The sequence below is a fragment of the Cervus canadensis genome, chromosome 15 (genome assembly GCF_019320065.1).
Source record: "Cervus canadensis isolate Bull #8, Minnesota chromosome 15, ASM1932006v1, whole genome shotgun sequence".
Taxonomy (NCBI): domain Eukaryota; kingdom Metazoa; phylum Chordata; class Mammalia; order Artiodactyla; family Cervidae; genus Cervus; species Cervus canadensis.
The window spans coordinates 6844826-6863321 of NC_057400.1; the positions used below are offsets into that span (position 1 = coordinate 6844826).

At 51.4% G+C, this 18496-nt stretch overlaps 2 protein-coding genes across 3 annotated transcripts in view; one reads left to right on the forward strand and one right to left on the reverse strand.

Annotated features, from left to right (window-relative positions):
- The window catches only part of RALB (RAS like proto-oncogene B), a 70235-nt gene extending 63448 nt beyond the window's left edge, over positions 1 to 6787 (reverse strand). Inside the window, exons 1-2 of one of the 2 annotated variants that reach the window (XM_043487438.1) lie at positions 6679 to 6787; positions 1119 to 1215 (exon numbers count right to left, since the gene is read on the reverse strand). The gene's annotated coding sequence lies outside the window, so the exon portion shown is untranslated. Of the gene's footprint in view, positions 1 to 1118; positions 1216 to 6397; positions 6434 to 6678 lie in introns of those variants that run through there. The other variant, XM_043487437.1, reaches the window with a different exon arrangement.
- Positions 6788 to 6817: 30 nt separating this feature from the next.
- Positions 6818 to 8814, forward strand: TMEM185B (transmembrane protein 185B). The gene has a single exon (XM_043487435.1). The coding sequence runs from the start codon at positions 7017 to 7019 to the stop codon at positions 8067 to 8069; it is 1053 nt and encodes a 350-aa protein (XP_043343370.1). The 5' UTR covers positions 6818 to 7016; the 3' UTR covers positions 8070 to 8814.
- Positions 8815 to 18496: the final 9682 nt, after the last annotated feature.

Below are 18496 nucleotides of genomic sequence, written 5' to 3' on the forward strand. Positions count from 1 at the left end.
TACGGAGCAGCCCCCGAAAGGGTGTGCACAGACATGCAAACCCAGGAGGTCCCTGAGACCAGAGAGATGGGAGGAGAGAGGCTGGTCAACCAGGCCTCAAAGGGCACGGGAAGGCGCTTGGCTTCGGTCCTGAGAAGTGAGAAGCTGCCAAAGCTTTGTGGCAGGGAGACTCCACCGTGTGACCCAGTCTCCATGTACCAGGCAGGCCAGACTGATGGTCCCCTAAAGGCAAGAACCTCATCCAGTTCCTGGGGTCACTGAGTGATAGGCAGAGGCATTTCTTGTACTTGGTGGTTTGTTTATTATCATTTGCTACTTTGCACCAGTTAGTAGACGAACGAGAGGTACTCAGAGTGAAATCGTGATTTAAAGCTGACAAATGTCTTGCTTCTGCCCCAGTAAACACAACATCCACACACAACACATGCTCCCACACTTTACGACAAAGCCAGGTGAGAAGAGGAGTGAGGATTAACCCTATGCCATAGAAGACTTTTTGGGCAGTAAATTAACAGTGTACACGAGACTGGGAGAAGAAGACTTAGATTTCACACATGAACTGCTGAAAATATTCTGGGAGTGCCGATTTAAGTACAAACAATGGATTTTGAGTGGCCTACCATTTTTTGAACAATATCCCATCATTCAGGAAGCTTCTTGCCCACAACTACAAAAAAAGGTATGAATTAATGAAGTTTAACTATATTTGGATGCCTCAAAATAAATTGGAATTTGGAAAAGACCCTGATGCTGGAACGATTTAGGGCAGGAGGAGAAGGCAGTGACAGAGGAGGAGATGACTGGATGGCATCACCAGCTCAATGGACAAGAGTTTGAGCAAACCCTGGGAGATGGTGAAAGACAGAGAAGCCTGGCGTGCTGCAGTCCATGGGGTCACAAAGAGTCAGACACGAGTTAGCAACTAAACAATAACAACAACAAATTAAATAATCCCAGGGCTCGGTTTATGGGTTCCTAATATTTGGCGATTACTGTGATTGACCCCAAATAAGCCACTGACCCCACACACACACGTCAAAACCAGTCCTGGTTTTTAGTTGACTTTCACTCTTATGCAGCCCGACACCTGAGTCTCCATGTGACTGGGGCCTTTTTACCTTGTTAACGTTGTCCTTCACCTTTGTGGAGTTTTACAGACCGAAAGCCGCTCGACCAGCTGCTCTCAGTAGTGGCAGATTCGTACTGAGTCTGTTTCTGCAAAGACAACCAGAAGAAAGAAAAAGACTCAACCTTTAAAAACACTAGACTTTATATGTCAAGAGCCTTAGGAATACTCATTCCTTCAATCCAGCAATTCAGTTTTTGGGAATCACCCGTAAGAAACTGAGTGCAGAAGAAGCTGCGTGGAGTGAGAGCGACAACAGCCCCTCTTCTCTTAGAAAAGAACAGGAAGGACCCCAAGATGCAGTAAGGGAACAGGTGAGGAAAGCTAGGGGCAACCCTGCGGGGCCACGAGAAAGACGTTCATGACGAAGCTAAGAGGACCCGAGATGGTTCTCTTTATGTTACTTCATCACCTTGGAGACATCACTGATACATGAAACTGTTTCATGTATCACCAAAGACAAAATCTCAGGCTGGGGCAGCTAGTAAGAGGCATCTAAGTAAAACTGGGACCAGCCCCCCCCCCCCACCCCGACCAAGGGCTATTCCCTGCATGGAAGGGGAACGATAAACAGCTTTGTCAGAGAGATACGGCATTCGACTTTGACCCCAGATGTAGGGAGGGAACAAAATTAGCCTTGAGAATGTGAACAAGCCAGGACTCAGGCAGGCTGGAGTCAGTTTGCGCTAACGCCACGGCCTAAAAACACCACGAGTTGCAACTGAATGTACATGAAATTTAATGCCAAGTGCTCTCAAGTTGACAGCGCCCCCCAGGCGACCATCAGAGGCCAACAGAACCCCCTTTGGAAGAGCTGGATTTCAAAACGGGCTGACAGTGCTTGTAAGACACCGTCAATTGAGCCGTCAAATGCATGACTCAGAGATGTGAAAATAAGTGAGTTGCAGGATTGACGTTAAGCAAAAAAGAAGACTAAAATGGTATGTGGATAATGACATGTCTTTTGCAGAGGCGACCATGTGGAACGAACTACACTAAAATGTTAACAGTGATTTTGTGTAGGTAGTAAGATGAGAGCTTTCTCCCCCTCTCTCTAAACAACTCATTTTCCAGATTTTCCTAAAGCAAGCATGTATTCAGTGGTCATAGAGGAAACAGGAGAGACAGAACAGGGTGATGCACATAGGGAGGGAGTGGTCAGGGAGGGCTCCTCGGAGGTGCTTCCTGAACTGGGAAGGGGGCAGCAAGGGATAGTCAGAGCTGCGCACAGTTGCATCCCACATCGGGATGGGGCCCAGGTTTTGGGGCAGATGCTGGATACGTATTTGTTAAATAAATACACAAGTTGAGGAAAATCTGCTAAAACGTGAGCCTAAGCCTCCAGGGGCCTCAATCAGAGAGTCTGGCTCTTCAGTGGGCCCATTCTCACTGGACTGAGCCACTGCACAGGGCCAGGCTACCAGCTGGGCCAACCGCAGGACTCAGGAAAAAGTCTGCAGCTAAAAATTCGGCAGAAAACTATGGTTGCGTCTAGTTTCCCCATCTGTGAAATGAAGGTCATGCCTCTGCCACCACATGAACTTCAGATAATATGGAGCTTTGAAATACTGAGCCCAGCGCACCTGCGGGGCTGGGGTGCTCCAGGGCGCACTCCCGGGGGCCCAGATGCCTCCCTGTCAATGCAGCATCTCTGAGCCTTAGACAAGCTGCTCTGCTCCATCGCTCAGCACACGGGAAAGCTGCCACATCGGCTGCATCCTTCTTGCCTGCCTGTGCCTTCCTGGACACATCTGCTGCATACAGTCCTGAGTGAAAGAGGGGCCCTGCCCTCGGGGCGCCAGGAACAGCCAGGCAAGCAAGGATAGGGCCCCAATGCCTGGGGGTGTGAGCCCCAGGACTGACCACATGGCAGGGAAGACAGGCTTCTCGAAGGAGGGACTCCTCCTCTAAAGCCAAAACAGAGACCAAGGCCAGCAGCAGGATGGGGTAAGTGAGTGAGTTCTGAGTTTTTCTACATTGTTTACACTTACAATTCTATGAGTTCATCTCCATCTCACTGACAGACCGGAGGTGGGAATACCTGCCAAGGTCACGGAGCTTGGGGACCACAGTGCCAGGGTTCACAAGCTGGCCTGGGAGATGGAGGGAACCACAGAGGGCCGGGGCACCAAGGGGGACACAAAAGGCCATGGGGGCTGTGGCCTCGAGAAGAAGCTGAGCTGCGCAAACCCAAATGGGTCTGAAAGGGGAAATGTCCCTGGGCCTTCTGTACAGATCATTCTCTGGCCCAAGTCACTACTAGGAGGACATTCAGAGGGGGACCCTGTCTCCTGGGGCCAGACTCCTGCCCTGGTCCCAGCTGCTCAGGAGAACTGACCATCCAGCAGGGCCCAATGTGATCAGGAGTCCTTAAAAACCGAAAAGGCAGCAGAGATGCGGCAGGAGGATGAGCCACAGTGATTCAAAGCGGAAGAAGGGCTCAACCCAGTGCTGGTGGCCGTGAAGAGGGCCACTGACCAGGAATCGGTGACCCAGAGCCATCCTGGCTGACAGCTGGCACAGCCCAGGGAACGGAATGTGGAGAAGCTAAATGAGCCCAGAAGCTGATTCTCATCAGGGCCTTTCAGAAGGGAACGAGGCCCTCGATTCTGGCCTGTGAGACTTGAACAGAGAACCCGCCGCGCACCCTGTGCCCAGGCTCCTGACCACTGTTGTGAGCGGCTGCGGTTATGCCGAGTTGGAAAGAAGGGACGGGGGAGGGGGAGGGGGAAGGGAGAGCACGGGGCCCATGATGCTGGCCTGGGGCCTGGGCCTGGCTGCTGATCCCACATGCTCAGAGCCAGGGGGCAGGGAAGCACCGTCCTGAGCAGGTGCAAATGGACTCATTCACTCAACCGACTTCCCTCAAGCACCAGCTGCAACAGAAGTGCTCTCCAAGGGTCCAAGCTCCACTCTCATGGAGAAAAAGATGGCCAAACAGACTCAACCCAGTGAAAGATGCACCCCAGGAACAAAGCCCCTGAAGTGAAGGGAGGTCAAAGAAGGGTCATCAATCCACCAGGAGTCGAGAATGTTTTCCCGGGACCGAAGCCTTGTCTTGGGTCTTGGTAGTTCCACAGGGAGGGAGGCTGGGGTAGTGGGCCGGTCCTGAACAGATAACGCAGAGATCAGCACGGCAAGCTCTGAGGGAGGGCAGCAGCCTGGCAGGGGACCACAGGTGGGCCAGGGCAAGCTCGGGGGCCTCTCAGGCCAGCCGAGGATGCTGAGCAGCGCTGAGATCATGTGACACAGACACACTGCAGGCCGCCGCCCAGAATCAGCCTGATAGGCCTGCACTGGGGGACCAGGGCATTTACACCCTGGGGTGTCTGCCAGCCTCGAGATGGCTGGGTGGTCAGCACCGGGCACAGAACAAACAGCCTCTGTTAGCTTGAAGGGTCAATGTAAAGTCAGGGGTAGGTCCTTGAGACCCTAACCACATCAGGGAAAGCAGCAAAGGAGAGGAGTCTTGTACAGAACGGAGGGTCCAGGCCTGGGGGCCCAGGAAAGCCGGCTGCGGGGGCAGCAGACAGTAGTCTCTCTGTGGCTCCACCTCAAACCCATAAGCAGGCTCTGACCCCCTCAGGAGGGGGCAACAGGGACTCACTGGACAGTGACCGGCCATCGTATGATCCCCCCTTCCTGGAGGGAGAGAACCAGGTACCTGTCCCGAGGAGCTGCAGAGATGGGACAACATACTCCAAACTCCAACCTCTGCCACAAAGACAGTAAAGTATGGGACAATATACTCCAAACTCCAACCTCTGTCACAAAGATGGTAAAGACAGATGACCCTGAGGTCACCTGGTTACAGGATTTCTGCCCATTCCAACAGGGTTCAGAAGACCTGGCCCGGCCACCGCCTCCCTGGGGGGCTGCCAGTTAGCCCCACCCCTAAAGGATTTACTTGCCCCATTGTGGTAAATATTAGTGGCTCGCGTTTCTCTAAATGCAAAGTGCTTTCCATGTATGGATTCATCTCAACCTCAAAATGGTCCTAAGTGCTATTATCAGCCCATTTTGTAGTTGGACTGGCAGAGGGGTTTTGAATTTTAAATTTTGCTTTAGCTGACAAATCCCTCCTTGAAAGGAAACAGTAAAAGAAAAACCAGGATGCAAAACAGATGGACTGGAGCCTGGGAGGAAGGGGTGGAGGGTGAACCTGGTGTCCCACACAGTCAACAGTCTTCCCACAGAGAATCCCAAGGGGTCCTAACAAACAAGGGGCCCTGAGGACTGGAGTCTGAGATCAAGGCTCACTCAGCTGCAGTCCCTTGCCTGAGGACCACCCAACTGGCCTGGCTGAGGGGAGGGTGGTGAAGCTGTGGGAGAGCTTTGAGAGATGGGACTGTCCACCCTTCACCAGGCTTCACCAACTTCGAAGTGGACTGGGGAAGGCTGGCTCCTGAATCTGGACCATGGCCCCCACTTTTCTCTCTGGAACCCCTTCCTTGGGAGACCCCACATCAGCCGAGCCCCGTTGACTGGCTCAGAGCCCAGCACTTGAATGTGGCAGATTCTATGGGAGCTGGAGGGCAGGAAGCGCGAGCAGCCAGGGCTCTGAAGCAGCAGCCTGGAGAAGGCAGGGAGGGGCCTCCAGCGCCGGCGCAGCTGGCAAGAGGGGGTCCTGGATACCACCACGGCCGGCCCCCAACTTACAGCCCAGGACCCCTGAGGCCAAGACAGCACAAGTCCTGCCCAGGTTTCTCAGCGGCTGGGTGGCAGGACTTGAACTGGAAGCCAGATTACTTGACCTCTGGCTCCAGGCCCTGGCCCCAACAGTATCTGCGAGAATCAGACTAAGGCAGGACCAGACAAGTCAAACGAGGACGAGGGACTCAATCGGAATCTCCATTCTGCTCTAAGTTGCCGGATGACCAGCGGCAGGAAGCACCTGCTTGTCGTAACTTTGCCAACGGACCCTGAAGGGTCTAGTGCCCTTCCAGCGCCCACCCTCCACCTCCGGGTTGAGCCACCCCGGCACTCTGCCTCGGCCACCTAACAGACGGCCGGAGAACGGCCGGCGGCCCGCCCGGTGGGGTCCAGCCCCGGAAGTCGCCCGTTCCAGGCACAACCCGGGCGCTGATCGCACGCACGAGTGCCTCTCCGCACAGGCACAAGCCCACCGCCTCCCGCGCGCGCACACACCCGCCCTGTGCATTCAATCAGCAGCGCCCACGCCCTCGCTCACAAACTCCCACACTCCCCCGGCCCCCGCCCAGCTCGCTCCCACGCCGTCCGCCATCAGCGCAGCGGGCGCCCAAGCCTCACCGCCGGCGCCTGAGCCCCCTGGTCGGCTGCGGGCGAAGGTGGGGCACCCGCGGCAGGCCGCGCCTACCACCCTTCGGTCCCGCCCCCTGGGCTGAGCCCCGCCCCCTACCGCTCCTCGGCCCCGCCCCCGGCCCGGCCGGAGGATGTGAGCTCACTCCCGCCTCCCTACTCCCGACGCCGCCAGGAAGCGGCCGCCCGAGGTCGCCGCCCGCTCGCTAGCAACGGACCCGCCAGGGAGTCACCAGCGCGCCAGGAACCCGGCCAGAATCCTCTGCCCCTACCCTTCCCGCGCCACACGCAGAAGCTGCTTTCCAAATGGGTACAGAGTGAAGGCGGGCGGCAGGGCTGGCGCTAACCCCGCTCACAGACGCCCCGCGCCGCCCGGCCTCTCGGGTCGCGGGGAGAGCGCCGCGCGGACGCCCCGCCCACCGCTCTTCCGGCCAGGCCACGTGACCGCGCGCGCACGTGTTTCGGCCTCTAGGTGCCGCGGGCCGGAAGCCGGTCCCGGCCGGCGCCCGGCCGCTGTCTGCCAAGAGCAGGCCCGGGCTAGCCGGCAAGGCAGCCGGTCCGGGAACGGCGCAGAGGCGGCGCCCGCCGGAAGGTGGGCAGCGGCCTGGCCATGAACCCCAGGGGCCTGTTCCAGGACTTCAACCCGAGTAAGTTCCTCATCTACGCTTGCCTGCTGCTCTTCTCCGTGCTGCTGCCCCTCCGACTGGACGGCGTCATCCAATGGAGCTACTGGGCCGTGTTCGCCCCCATCTGGTTGTGGAAGCTTCTGGTCCTCGCGGGCGCCTCTGTCGGCGCGGGCGTTTGGGCGCGAAACCCGCGCTACCGCACGGAGGGAGAGGCCTGTGTGGAGTTCAAGGCCATGCTGATCGCCGTGGGCATCCACCTGCTGCTGCTCATGTTCGAGCTCCTGGTCTGCGACCGGGTGGAGCGGGGGACCCACTTCTGGCTGCTGGTCTTCATGCCGCTCTTCTTTGTGTCCCCCGTGTCCGTGGCCGCCTGCGTTTGGGGCTTCCGGCACGACCGGTCCCTGGAGCTGGAGATCCTGTGCTCCGTCAACATCCTGCAGTTCATCTTCATCGCCCTGAGGCTGGACCGGATCATCCACTGGCCGTGGCTGGTGGTGTTTGTGCCACTGTGGATCCTCATGTCGTTCCTTTGCCTGGTGGTCCTCTATTACATCGTCTGGTCCCTCCTGTTCCTGCGCTCCCTGGATGTGGTTGCTGAGCAGCGAAGAACCCACGTGACCATGGCCATCTGCTGGGTAACGATCGTGGTGCCCCTGCTCATTTTCGAGGTTCTGCTGGTGCACAGGCTGGATGGACACAACATGTTCTCCTACATCTCCATATTCGTCCCCCTTTGGCTCTCATTAATCACATTGATGGCCACAACGTTTAGGCGAAAAGGGGGCAACCACTGGTGGTTTGGTATTCGCAGAGATTTCTGTCAGTTTCTGCTTGAAATTTTCCCATTTTTAAGAGAATATGGGAACATTTCCTATGATCTACATCATGAAGACAGTGAAGATGCTGAAGAAACGTCGGCTCCAGAAGCTCCTAAAATCCCTCCAATGTTTGGAAAGAAGGCCAGGGTGGTGATAACACAGAGCCCTGGGAAATATGTCCCCCCACCCCCCAAGTTAAATATTGACATGCCTGATTAAACCTCTTCTGGGGAGTGCCCACCAGTGGAAGAGAAGTCATATACACACAAAATCCACCTTCCTTTGGCCTCTTTGCCCATCCATGCCAAATCTGGAACAGAAAACAGGCTTCAAAACATCATTTCATGCTTTGAAATTGCTGCCTATCAGTGACTCATCAGTATTCACCAGAGATGCAGGAGGTTCTTTTACTGTGTAGGTGTGTGTGCGCACGCGTGCTGTGTGCCCCCATGTGTGAGGAACTTGTTTTCTAGGCTCATGCTTGCAGAGCTAGCTGAGAGCAGTAAATTGAGTTGTTCCGGTAGGTCCTCAAATGGAATAACTACCTGTGGTTTTTTAAAGTGGTACTATACCTATCGAAAGTATTTAGAAAAGTATTTTTATACACTGCTAACATAAAATTGTATTTCAGATTGTGCCTGCTGTGACATAATAGCAAATGTAAAGAATTCTCTTTCCCACCACTTGCATATAAACCTCATAGTTGTTATTGTCAGTGTTTCCGCTGTTAAAATGGTTTTTCTTTGGGTTTTACTAATACTGGTCTTTAATAGCCTAATAGGTGAATTTTTCTAATGTAGTGAGCCCACCCATATTTATATGACTATTTTGCAATGTAATATGTATTATGTTGAATTCTAGTTTTGTGCAGTGTATTATGTTAAAGTATTTTTTTTTAAGTTTGTAAGATATATATGTCTACTGCAGATGTTAAAAATTGCTTAAAACATGAATATCTACCTGGTGTGGGGTCTTATCAGTTCTAGGCATGAATACAGGGATTGAAGATCCCGAGGATCTTACTAGTCAGATGTTAGAGGATTCTAACAGCTGGGAGGTCTCTCTTGGAAGGAACCACTGACCTTTCGGAATAGGTGACATGCCTCAGTGTGGTATCAGACCCTAAAGTGACACCGTTATTTAGCACCTTGAATTCTTCCACACAGGCAAGAACATCTCTTCAGGAATAGTCAAAAGAAGCAGATGGTTTGTCCATTTCTAAGAATCTTAGAATCTTAGTTGGCTGTGATACAGTGATGATTGTACTTGTCATTAGAAAGCCAGAGAAGTTGACCTTAACCTGAAATGGCCAACAGATTCAAGTATTATTTTAAGGCCCAACTTTCTGGATCGGGCAGTGACAGGGAAATAATAGCTCAGTTTATTTTTTAAATAAGTAGTTTTTCTAGGTATTGGTGGTACCAGGGAATCAGAAGGGTGAAAAGCATGTCCTAGGAGAGTAATGTTCTTCTAAGAACAAATAAATACCTTCAAAAAGGAGGTTAAAAGTAAAAGGAGTGTTGATATTATTACTGGGCTCCATATGAACTTAAGTAGACAGTCTATCTGGTGAGAGGACAAGCTAGCAGCAAAAGCCAGCCCTTTGGAACCCGGGTCCCTGGAAGCCTAAGGGCGCCGTAGCTCAGTTTAGTATCTAGAGCTGAACTGAGGTCAGAGCCACACGTAGTTGGCTCCTGCCAGCTATCAGGATGTGGGAGGTGGCCTGAGCAACAGTGGGTGTAATGTTTCTTAAGTGAGGATTCATTCATTTGCTTTCTCAACAAATATGTATTGAGGACCTACTCTGAGCCAGACATGTATGTGCAGATCCATTGGAGAGCAGTTCAAAGGTGGCCCCGGCCTGCTCGTCACAGTAGCATGCCTATGGGAAAAGCCAGGCCAGCACCCACGGGAGGATGCCACTGGCTCAGGGTGAACTTCACCGAACCTCAGGCCCATATTTCTTTCTGGAGCCTTGCCCTGAATGCCCTTCCACTCCCAAATAATACCCCAAACATCTTAGCTTACAGTTTGGGAAGACCTGGGAGGAAAGGAGAAGGTTACCTGAGGAATCAAAGGGCAGGTTCAACAGCAGCACTGGGATAACCTGTCCCTCCTGGTTACAGTTTAGGACCAGGGACTTGTTGACACCTGAAACAATCCCTCCTAACCTGAGGGGTCACCCCCACACTTAGCCTACCCATCTCCTCACTACCCCAGGGTGGCCTGGAGTTGGAAAGCCAGTGCCCAGATGTGATGACACACTCGCTCACCCAGTGGGTCTTCCCCGTCAAGCCACTTTCCTGCTCCAAGACCATATTAAGTAAAAACAGCGGGAATGACAGTTGTAGAAAAGTTGTTTCATCTGTAAAAGTTAATACAGTCTCAGTTCTGCCTGGGGATTTACCTAATGGCCAGCGTGACTCTGACTATCCACAGTACGTAGCATGTGTTAAATTCTGTAACTAGTTTGTTCTGTAAGATGCTTAGTCAGTTTTTACTGTGAAACATCCTCAAAAATCTCAGCATCCTACCAATTACAAATTTTCACCCTGGGGCCTGTGGCACTTACACTCCAGGCTGTGGCTATGGTCCAGGTCTGTCCCAGGAAGCATCCCGCATCCCTGATTCTATTCCAGGTCCTGCAGCAGGACTAGCAGCCCCTGGGAGATGTCCTTTCTCATGGCAGAAGCACAAGAGGCCAAGCCCGTCCCACAAGAAGCCCCGTAACCCCCATTGACACATGGTGTGTGACATGCTGTTTTGCTGGTCCAAGCACAAGGCCAAGCCCGGCCTCAGGGTGGCCAGTTCAAGCCGGAGGAACGCTGACAGTCTGCACCGACGTGCGGTTTCACACCGTTCTCACCGGTGTGATAGTTTTGAAGGATGGAATCACGAAATTGGTGGTAGAGTTATTTCCCCCCTAATGTTTTACAAACATTCTCTCATGTTTTAAAGTTCACTGTTTACTATTGTAATAATAGAAGGGAATCTTGGGAGGGAGGAGGGGATTTGAGGTGAGATGAGAAAGACCCATCATTAAGACCCCTCTAGTGTGGAGGGTTCTGGGGGCTCCACACACAATGGGTTTATAACAGTGCTGGACTCAAGAGGGTTTCCCTGGGGACCCTGCAGGGTGTTCTGGAAAAGTCCAGCCTGAGCACAGGGGGCCCAGCCAGGTAAGAGGTGATGGGAAACAAAAGCAGAGTCTAGATGGGTCTCAGGAGCATTCAGGAAGCTCACGCTGGCAGGAAGACTGGGACCAAACCACAGGCGTGTGCGGGTCACGGGAAGTTGTGCTGCCAGAAACCGCAGCGAGTTTGTACCGCAGGGACCATCTGGTGAGGGTGCTGCAGCTGGGGACCCCACCACCTGTCAAAAGACGCTGCCACCAGAACGACAAACGCCACCAGTGTGGCCCCTGCTGCCATGAGCACCTCCTCAGCCGTCTGCCAAAAGCTCAAGACTCAAGTACCCGGAGGGCGGGTGTGATGGGCGATCCTCAGGTGTGCATTTGCCCTTCTGACTCCAGAACTGAGAGGGGAGGTGACCTGGTTCCTGTGGAGCTGGGAGGAGGAGGCTGGCCAGGCTCAGCCAAAACATGCTCAGTAGAGGATCTGCCCAGAAGAGAAGGATGTTCAGACACTGGGTGACCAAAGCTAATGACCAAATCGGTCATGTGTCCGTATGAGCTTATGCTTCAAAATCACGGCTCCCGTCTGGCAGGACACAAGTGGCCTCGAGACCAAGCAGGGGTCACCCCTCCCCGAGGGGGAAGGGGGACAGTGCAGAGCTGCTGCGTTGATTCCTTCATCCTCTTCATCCACGGCGTTCAGAGACATCTCTTCCTCTCCTGTCATGTTCTCTGTATATTCTAGAATGTGTGGATTAAAGTGACTACCAGAGCAGGTCTCCAAATGCTGTCTGAGGATCCCAGGGGCCTGCAGGTATCTCCCCTCCTCATGACACCTCTGGGGGAGGCAGATTCTATTCACCCTTCAGCCGAGACTACACACCATAGCAGGTGAGATGTGGACACAAACCTGAGACGCAGCGCCTTCTACTAGGCCAGATGCTAAAGGCTTGCAAAAATGCAAAAACAATACCACTCCTCTACTCACCAGATTTCTTGTTATTTTTCATTAAAAAAAAAAAAAAAAGTTAACATGTAACAGACTTTTTGTTTTCAAAAGAAATAATGTTTTTTAAAGTCATCATTTTTCCTGTCTATCGTAAACATTACTACTAGTCACAGAAAGGCACCTTGGGGTCCTCAGCAATGTTTACGAGTGTTGAAGGGGTCCCATGACCAAAATCTTTTGAGAACTGCCTTGTATTCCTGTGGGTGGAAGAGAGAGGAAAGAAAACTAAAACTGGGTGAGATACATTAAAATCCATGCCCATGGCGGGGAAGGGACAGTAAAAGGCACTGGTCTGCCCCACAGCTTAGAGGATGCTCCCTCTCTGCTACCCTGCATGGCCCTGTTGGCCTCTGCCAGCTCCTCAGGTGGCTGGGTTATGTAACCCAGTGGGGTAACTCATGCCTTTGTTCTGGGGGGCCTGAGCCCTTTGCTGGTCTTGCTGGGTTTTCATTTCTTAATAATTTCACCTAAAACGACGAGGGTCCTGAGGGACTGCCTGGAAACTGGCCATAATCCCCTTCCCTTTTTGTGGCAGCCACACTTAGCACCAGAGCCCCCCCACCCCCACCCCCCCACTGCAAGGGTGGCTGTGTTGGCTGGAGGAGGGTGACCCTGACCGCCAAGAGGAAGTAGGGATGGACAGTCATCCCCCTGGAGCTCATGGGCCACCTCTGTGTTCTCAGGATGTCCTGTTGGCTAAATCGTTCACTGAGGGGCCTGGGAGGGGAAGTGGGTTTCAACACCTTCCTCTACCGCGGAGGCTGCGGGCTCTCCAGGTCCCCGCTCCACCCACTGATGCCCTTCCCCTGTGTGCAGAGTGTGGGTTCACTGGGTCCATCCCATCTCTTGTCCCCTGCCAACCCTGCTGCTCCCAGGAGCCTGGCCACAGGGGCTGTCCCTCCTGGGCAAGGGCCTCCCACCCCCACAAGGGCCTCCTGCCTCCATCCTCTGCTCCACAGCACAGCCCTCTCACATCTTCTTGACCTGAGCAACTCTCTCGAGTGGAAATATGACCAGTCAGATGTGGCTGAAGTCCCACCCCTTGTGGCCCACCCACCCCACTTCCCACTACCCAGCTTGTTTAATGACAGGACTCTGTCTGGGTGTGTGTTGGTGGAGGGGTGGGCTGCTGTCCTGGTGGTTAAATATTCTGAGCTTCACTTAAGGCCCCTTGTCTACTCAAGGCCTGGCTTGCCCTTCTCCTTGGTCCCTGCCTGGCTCTTGTCCCCTTGGACAGGACACCTGGGCCTGGTCTCCCAGCTAACCCTGAGGACCAGGCCGGTCTCAGCCCCAGGCCAGGGGTGCATGCTATAACCGCAGGACTCTGAAGCATCAAATACACCCCTAAGAACTGGGAGATCGGAGCCACAGCCACCTAGACCCAAGTCCTAGCCGAAGGAGGCTAACAGGGCCAGGGCACCCCAGGGGGCCCATTCACTTGTTGGCCATGGCCAAGCCCTGCTGCCCCCCGCCCCCTAGAGCAACCCCAGCGGCACTCTCACGGGTTCAGAGAGCCTCCCGCCCAGCAGCACCAGCATTGAGGCCAGGACCACAGAGCCTCAGTGCAGCGCGGTGCACGGATCCAGACCAGCCCCGGCGTCCTCCCGACCTTCATGCGGACTCACTGCACCTCTCTGGCTCAGGGACCATCCTGCTGTTTCGATGTGCCAGACAGGCTTAAGTCAAAGGCCCACAGTGGGAGAAAGTTGGGGACCTCAAGGGGGATGAAGAGGCCGCACCACCGGGCAGACAAGCCCAGGCGGGAAGTCCTGCAGAAGCAGCGAGCCGCTCTGGTTGCTGCTGGGACTCGGGGCTGGATGGGTCTCCCATCACTCGGGCACCGGCTGCCCTGCCCTCCTCTCCAGCTGGGGAGCAGGTGAGCCCCTCCTGGGAGGTTTTCCTACAGACCTGAGAAACAAGACCATCCACAGGTCCTCTCGAACTGTGTCTGGATCTCCGTAATGAACCGATGAGCTGGCGGGAAGCGCAAGTCACCCCTCAGTTCTGAGCCTGAAGGGCCCCCCAGCCTCCTTTCTGAAAGACCCCCCACATTTATTTACCATCATGACGTGTGCAATTCCTGGCTCCCCTGAAGGTGCCCTGGGAGGGCAGAAACAGAGCTGCTTTTGGAAAGGTTGGCTACTTGGTGAAAATTCCTCTTTTTCTCAGGAAGCCTGGGAGGACTTGCAGTTTCTGCTGGAGTGGTTTCTGCTCCTCTTTCTACCTGTGACTTTTCCGACTGCAGTGGGTTTCTCAGTTTGGACATTTTTACTATGATCTTGATGTGATCCGTTATTCTATCTTTTTCAGGTAATTTAGTGTGCCTTCATTTCCTGTTTCTTTTCTCATTTTTTAAAAATGAGTTATTCGTTGTTGGTTTTTTTTGGCCACGCTGGGTCTTCATCGCTACGCGTGGGCTTTCTCTGGTTGTGGCGAGTGGGGGCTATTCTTTAGTCGTGGCACACGGGCTCGGCTGTCCCGTGCCGAGTGGAATCTTCCCAGAACAGGGATCAAACCAGTGTACTGTGCGTCGGCAGGTGGATTCTTTACCAGTGGACCACCAGGGAAGTCTTCCTGTTTCTTTCTCACAACAGTTTTCAAATAAAGGTTGAACTTGAACAAAGGCTCCTCTTCTAGGAGGTCTCTGTCCTAACATCCTACCACAAGCTGCCCCTTCCTCGCCATTCTTCCCTCAAGATGGGACTGTCCTTCAAAGCATCTTCCAGTGTTGTCTACAATTGTTCTTTCTTTGATGGATTTCTTTGCTTTGGTTGCTTTGGTCACAGGTCCTTGAAATAGGATGTGATTCTGTCCATTTTCTCAATCTTTCTGGCGAGTCTCAGCCCGACGTATCTGAGTATATAGATTTCTCATCTTTCAGGTCATTTTGAGAAGTCTCTGTTGAGCTCAAGAGAAGATTGGGATTTTCAAGCTTTTTGTCTCCAGTGTTTGTGTTGCCTTCAAGCAAGAACAATACCAAGTGTCTTATCTAAAGTGACTAAGTCCTGGGGTAGGACTGACTTCTCAGCCCAGTGATTCAGCAGCTTGATGACTTCATCAAGGCTCGCTCTGTCTGCTGCTGCCTCTGTGGTAGCTTCACCCTCAGCCTCATCCCCAGGGGCCGCCACTGTTTCAGACACCGGGTCGGAGAAACAGCCTCTCCTCGCCAGCTCTCAGCTGGGAACAAGGGAACCCTTCTGAGGAGCCCTCCAGCAGACTTCGCCCATCTCACTGGCCTGAACTGGGTGACTGGTGAATTACACTGATGGATTTTCATTCCAGGATAAATCCTACTTAGTCATTATGTCATATTCTTTTAAATGTATTATTGGATTAAATTTGCCCAAGTTTTGTTAGGAATTTTTGTACCGACGTTTGTGAAAGATGTTCATTTGTAGTTTCCTTTTTGTTGTGAAGTCTTTGTCTAGTTTTAATAACAGGGAAATGCTGGTCTTACAGAATAAGTTGGGGGTATTCCCTCTCCCATTTGTTGCAAAGCTGTATAGAATGAGAGTCTTCCTTAAATGTTAGTTAACGTTCTTCAGGGAGACCATCCGGGCCTGATTTTCTTTGTGGGCAGATATTTAACTACAGCTGCAGTTTGTTTGTTTATTTACATGTTGTCCACAGCTCTTGTGTCCTATACTGACGGTAGTTGCAGGAGGCAATATGGGCGGCAAAGCTTAAAATATATGTATCTGTCTCTTTTCAGAAAAAGTCTGCTGATTCCTATGCTTAAGACAATGAAGCCTGAGCTTAAGAGCTGATTGACGAAGCTACATGTGAATTTTAGATATTTTCCTCCCTAACTGAAACCTCAGAGAATGTGACTCAGCACTAGTGGGTCTTAGTTTTCTTATCTGTAAGCTAGAAATACCAGCAGTCAGCTTCTATAAGGCTCGTTTCAGCTCAAGCCTGACTATTACCGTATATTACCGTAGATTCTTATTTTCTCGGTTTTTTCCCTCCCCTGAAATTTCTTTTATAACTATATGACTACTCAGGTTATCCACGTCTTGAACGAGTTTGGTGGTTTGTGTCTTTTAATTTGTCCATTTCTTCTAAATTGTCAATTTTATTGGGATAAAGTTGCTCATAACATTCCCTTATTATTTAAAATTATTTTTTTTATTCTTTTCTATTGTATGAAAGATTCTTTTAAAATTCTGTAGTGCTTTACAGTTTTCAAAATTTCATACACACAATTTCATATAATCCCCCTCATCATCCTATAGGGTCTACTGATTCTGTTGTGATGTCATCTTATTACCCAGCAACTGGGTTGACCTCTTGGTAGGTGTCAAGCCAATAGACATGACCAAACCAAAGCTCAGGAGAAGATAAGGTTTATTACTTGCAGCAAGTAAGAACACCAGGGATCTTCCCCAAAGCAGCGTCTCCCCAAATAGCAAAACTGGGGAAGTTATAAGCTAAGGGTCCAGGCATATTCATGAGGGGACTGAGCAGAAGAGAATTCAGCACAGAATTGGGACCAAGACAGCCAAAGTCCAAGCTTCACTAGATTTAAATCAGGAGCCATCGACATCATCATTCCACCCTTCCCCTGGGTGGGGGCCTTAATTCTTATAGAACTAGAGACACATTGCTATGTGTGTCCCTTGACGGGGAACCAGGACCCTGCCCCCCAAGGCTGCACTGTTGTTTCTGGGCTGCTCCTCCCTTTCCTTGTCTCATCTTCCTCAATTAGCAACTGTTTGAACCTGCCCTTTGGAACTCAACCTTTGCTGGTGGCTCAGAGGGTAAAGAGTCTGCCTGCAATGCAGGAGATTCAGGTTTGATCCCTGTGCTGGGAAGATCCCCTGGAGAAGGAAATGGCAACCCACTCCAGTATTCTTGCTTGGAAAATCCCATGGACAGAAGAGCCTGGCAGGCTACAGTCCATGCAGTCGCAAAGACTGAGTGACTTCGCTTTGGAACTCAGGGAAGGTCATGGAGGCTAAAACCTACTCCCTATAAACAAGAAGGACTTCCCTGGTGGCTCAGATGGAAAAGAATCCACCTTCAGTTATGGGAGACCTGGGTTCGATCCCTGGGTTGGGAAGATTCCCCTAGAGGATGGCATGGCAACCCACTCCAGTATTTTTGCCTGGAGAATCCCCATGGACAGAGAAGCCTGGTGGGCTATAGTCCACGGGGTTGCAAAGAGTCAGACACAACTAAGCGACTAAGCATAAACAAGAAAGCAGGGACACAGAAAGGGTTTGTACCAGGAGCCCCACAGGGTCCTGCTCTGTTTCAACCTCTCCACGTGTAATTCTTGACTTCTCCCTTTTCCCCTTGGTTTTACTCATTAGAGATTTATTAATTTTATTGGTCTTCTCAATGAAGCACTTTTCGGTTACTTTTATTTCCTCTTGTTATATTTTTTGGTTCTCATTTTCATTGATTACTGCTTTTTATTATGCTCTTTCTTCTGCTTACTTTGGACTCAATTACTTTCTCTGATTCTTTTAAAGGTGTAATCTGGGGTCATTGATTTGAGAACTTTTCTGATATAAGCATTAAGTGGTATAAATTTTTTTACTAATTTAGCTGTAGCCAGCAGGCTTTGAGGTTTTGTTTTTCATTCAATTAAAAACACTTAATTTCCCTTTTGATTTCTTCTTTTCACCACTAAGTCATTTAGAAGTGGGCTCTTTGGTTCCTAAATACCTGAGGATGTTCTAGATACCTTTCTGCCATCGGTTTCTAGTTTGATCCCATTATGTGTGTGTGCTCAGCTGCTTAGTTACATTATGTGTGTGTGCTCTGCAAGCCCACGGACTGTAGCCCGCCAGGCTCCTCTGTCCATGGTTTTTCCAGGCAAGAATACTGGAGTGGGTTACCATTCCTTCTCCAGGGGATCTTCCTGACCCAGGGATCAAGCCCAGATCTCCTACATCGGCAGGTGGATTCTTTACCGTTGACCCACCCTGGAAGCCTCTTAATCCCATTACAGTCAGACAATATACTTTGCATGGTTTGAATCTTTTAAAAACTCATTTAGATTTGAAGTTGGGGGCAGGGGCTAGGGTTTTATGCATTTACTCCTACTGATGAACTTAGAACATAAGAGCAGGAATAAAAGCATGAAAAGGGAAAAGCAGTGTCACCCAAAGGCCGGTTTATCTGAGTCACCCAGGGCTTTCTGAAGGGTAACTCCATGGGTGGGGTGGCCTGGTTCTTTATCTGTGTAGCTGGCAATGTGTCTTTGAAATGGATGCCTTGGCAGTGAGAAACTTCATGTCAGACACTCAAAATTTTAAAAAGTGAATTCTAAGGCACTGACATTAAAGAAGTACTAAAATCTCTGGATATAACTGAGTATTCATATGTTTCTCTTTGCGCTTCTATTAGTTCTGCTTCATGCACTCTGAGGCTCTGCTGTTTGGTGCACGGTCATTTAAGATTCTTAGGTTTCCTTGGTGAAGCTTTCCTCTTTTATCATTATGTATTATCTGTCTTTATTCCTGGTGGTGTCCCTTGTTTTACGAAACTCACATA

Coding starts and splice junctions, on each gene's coding strand:
- TMEM185B (XM_043487435.1), top strand. CDS start 7,017: ATGAACCCCAGGGGCCTGTTCCAGGACTTCAACCCGAGTAAGTTCCTC.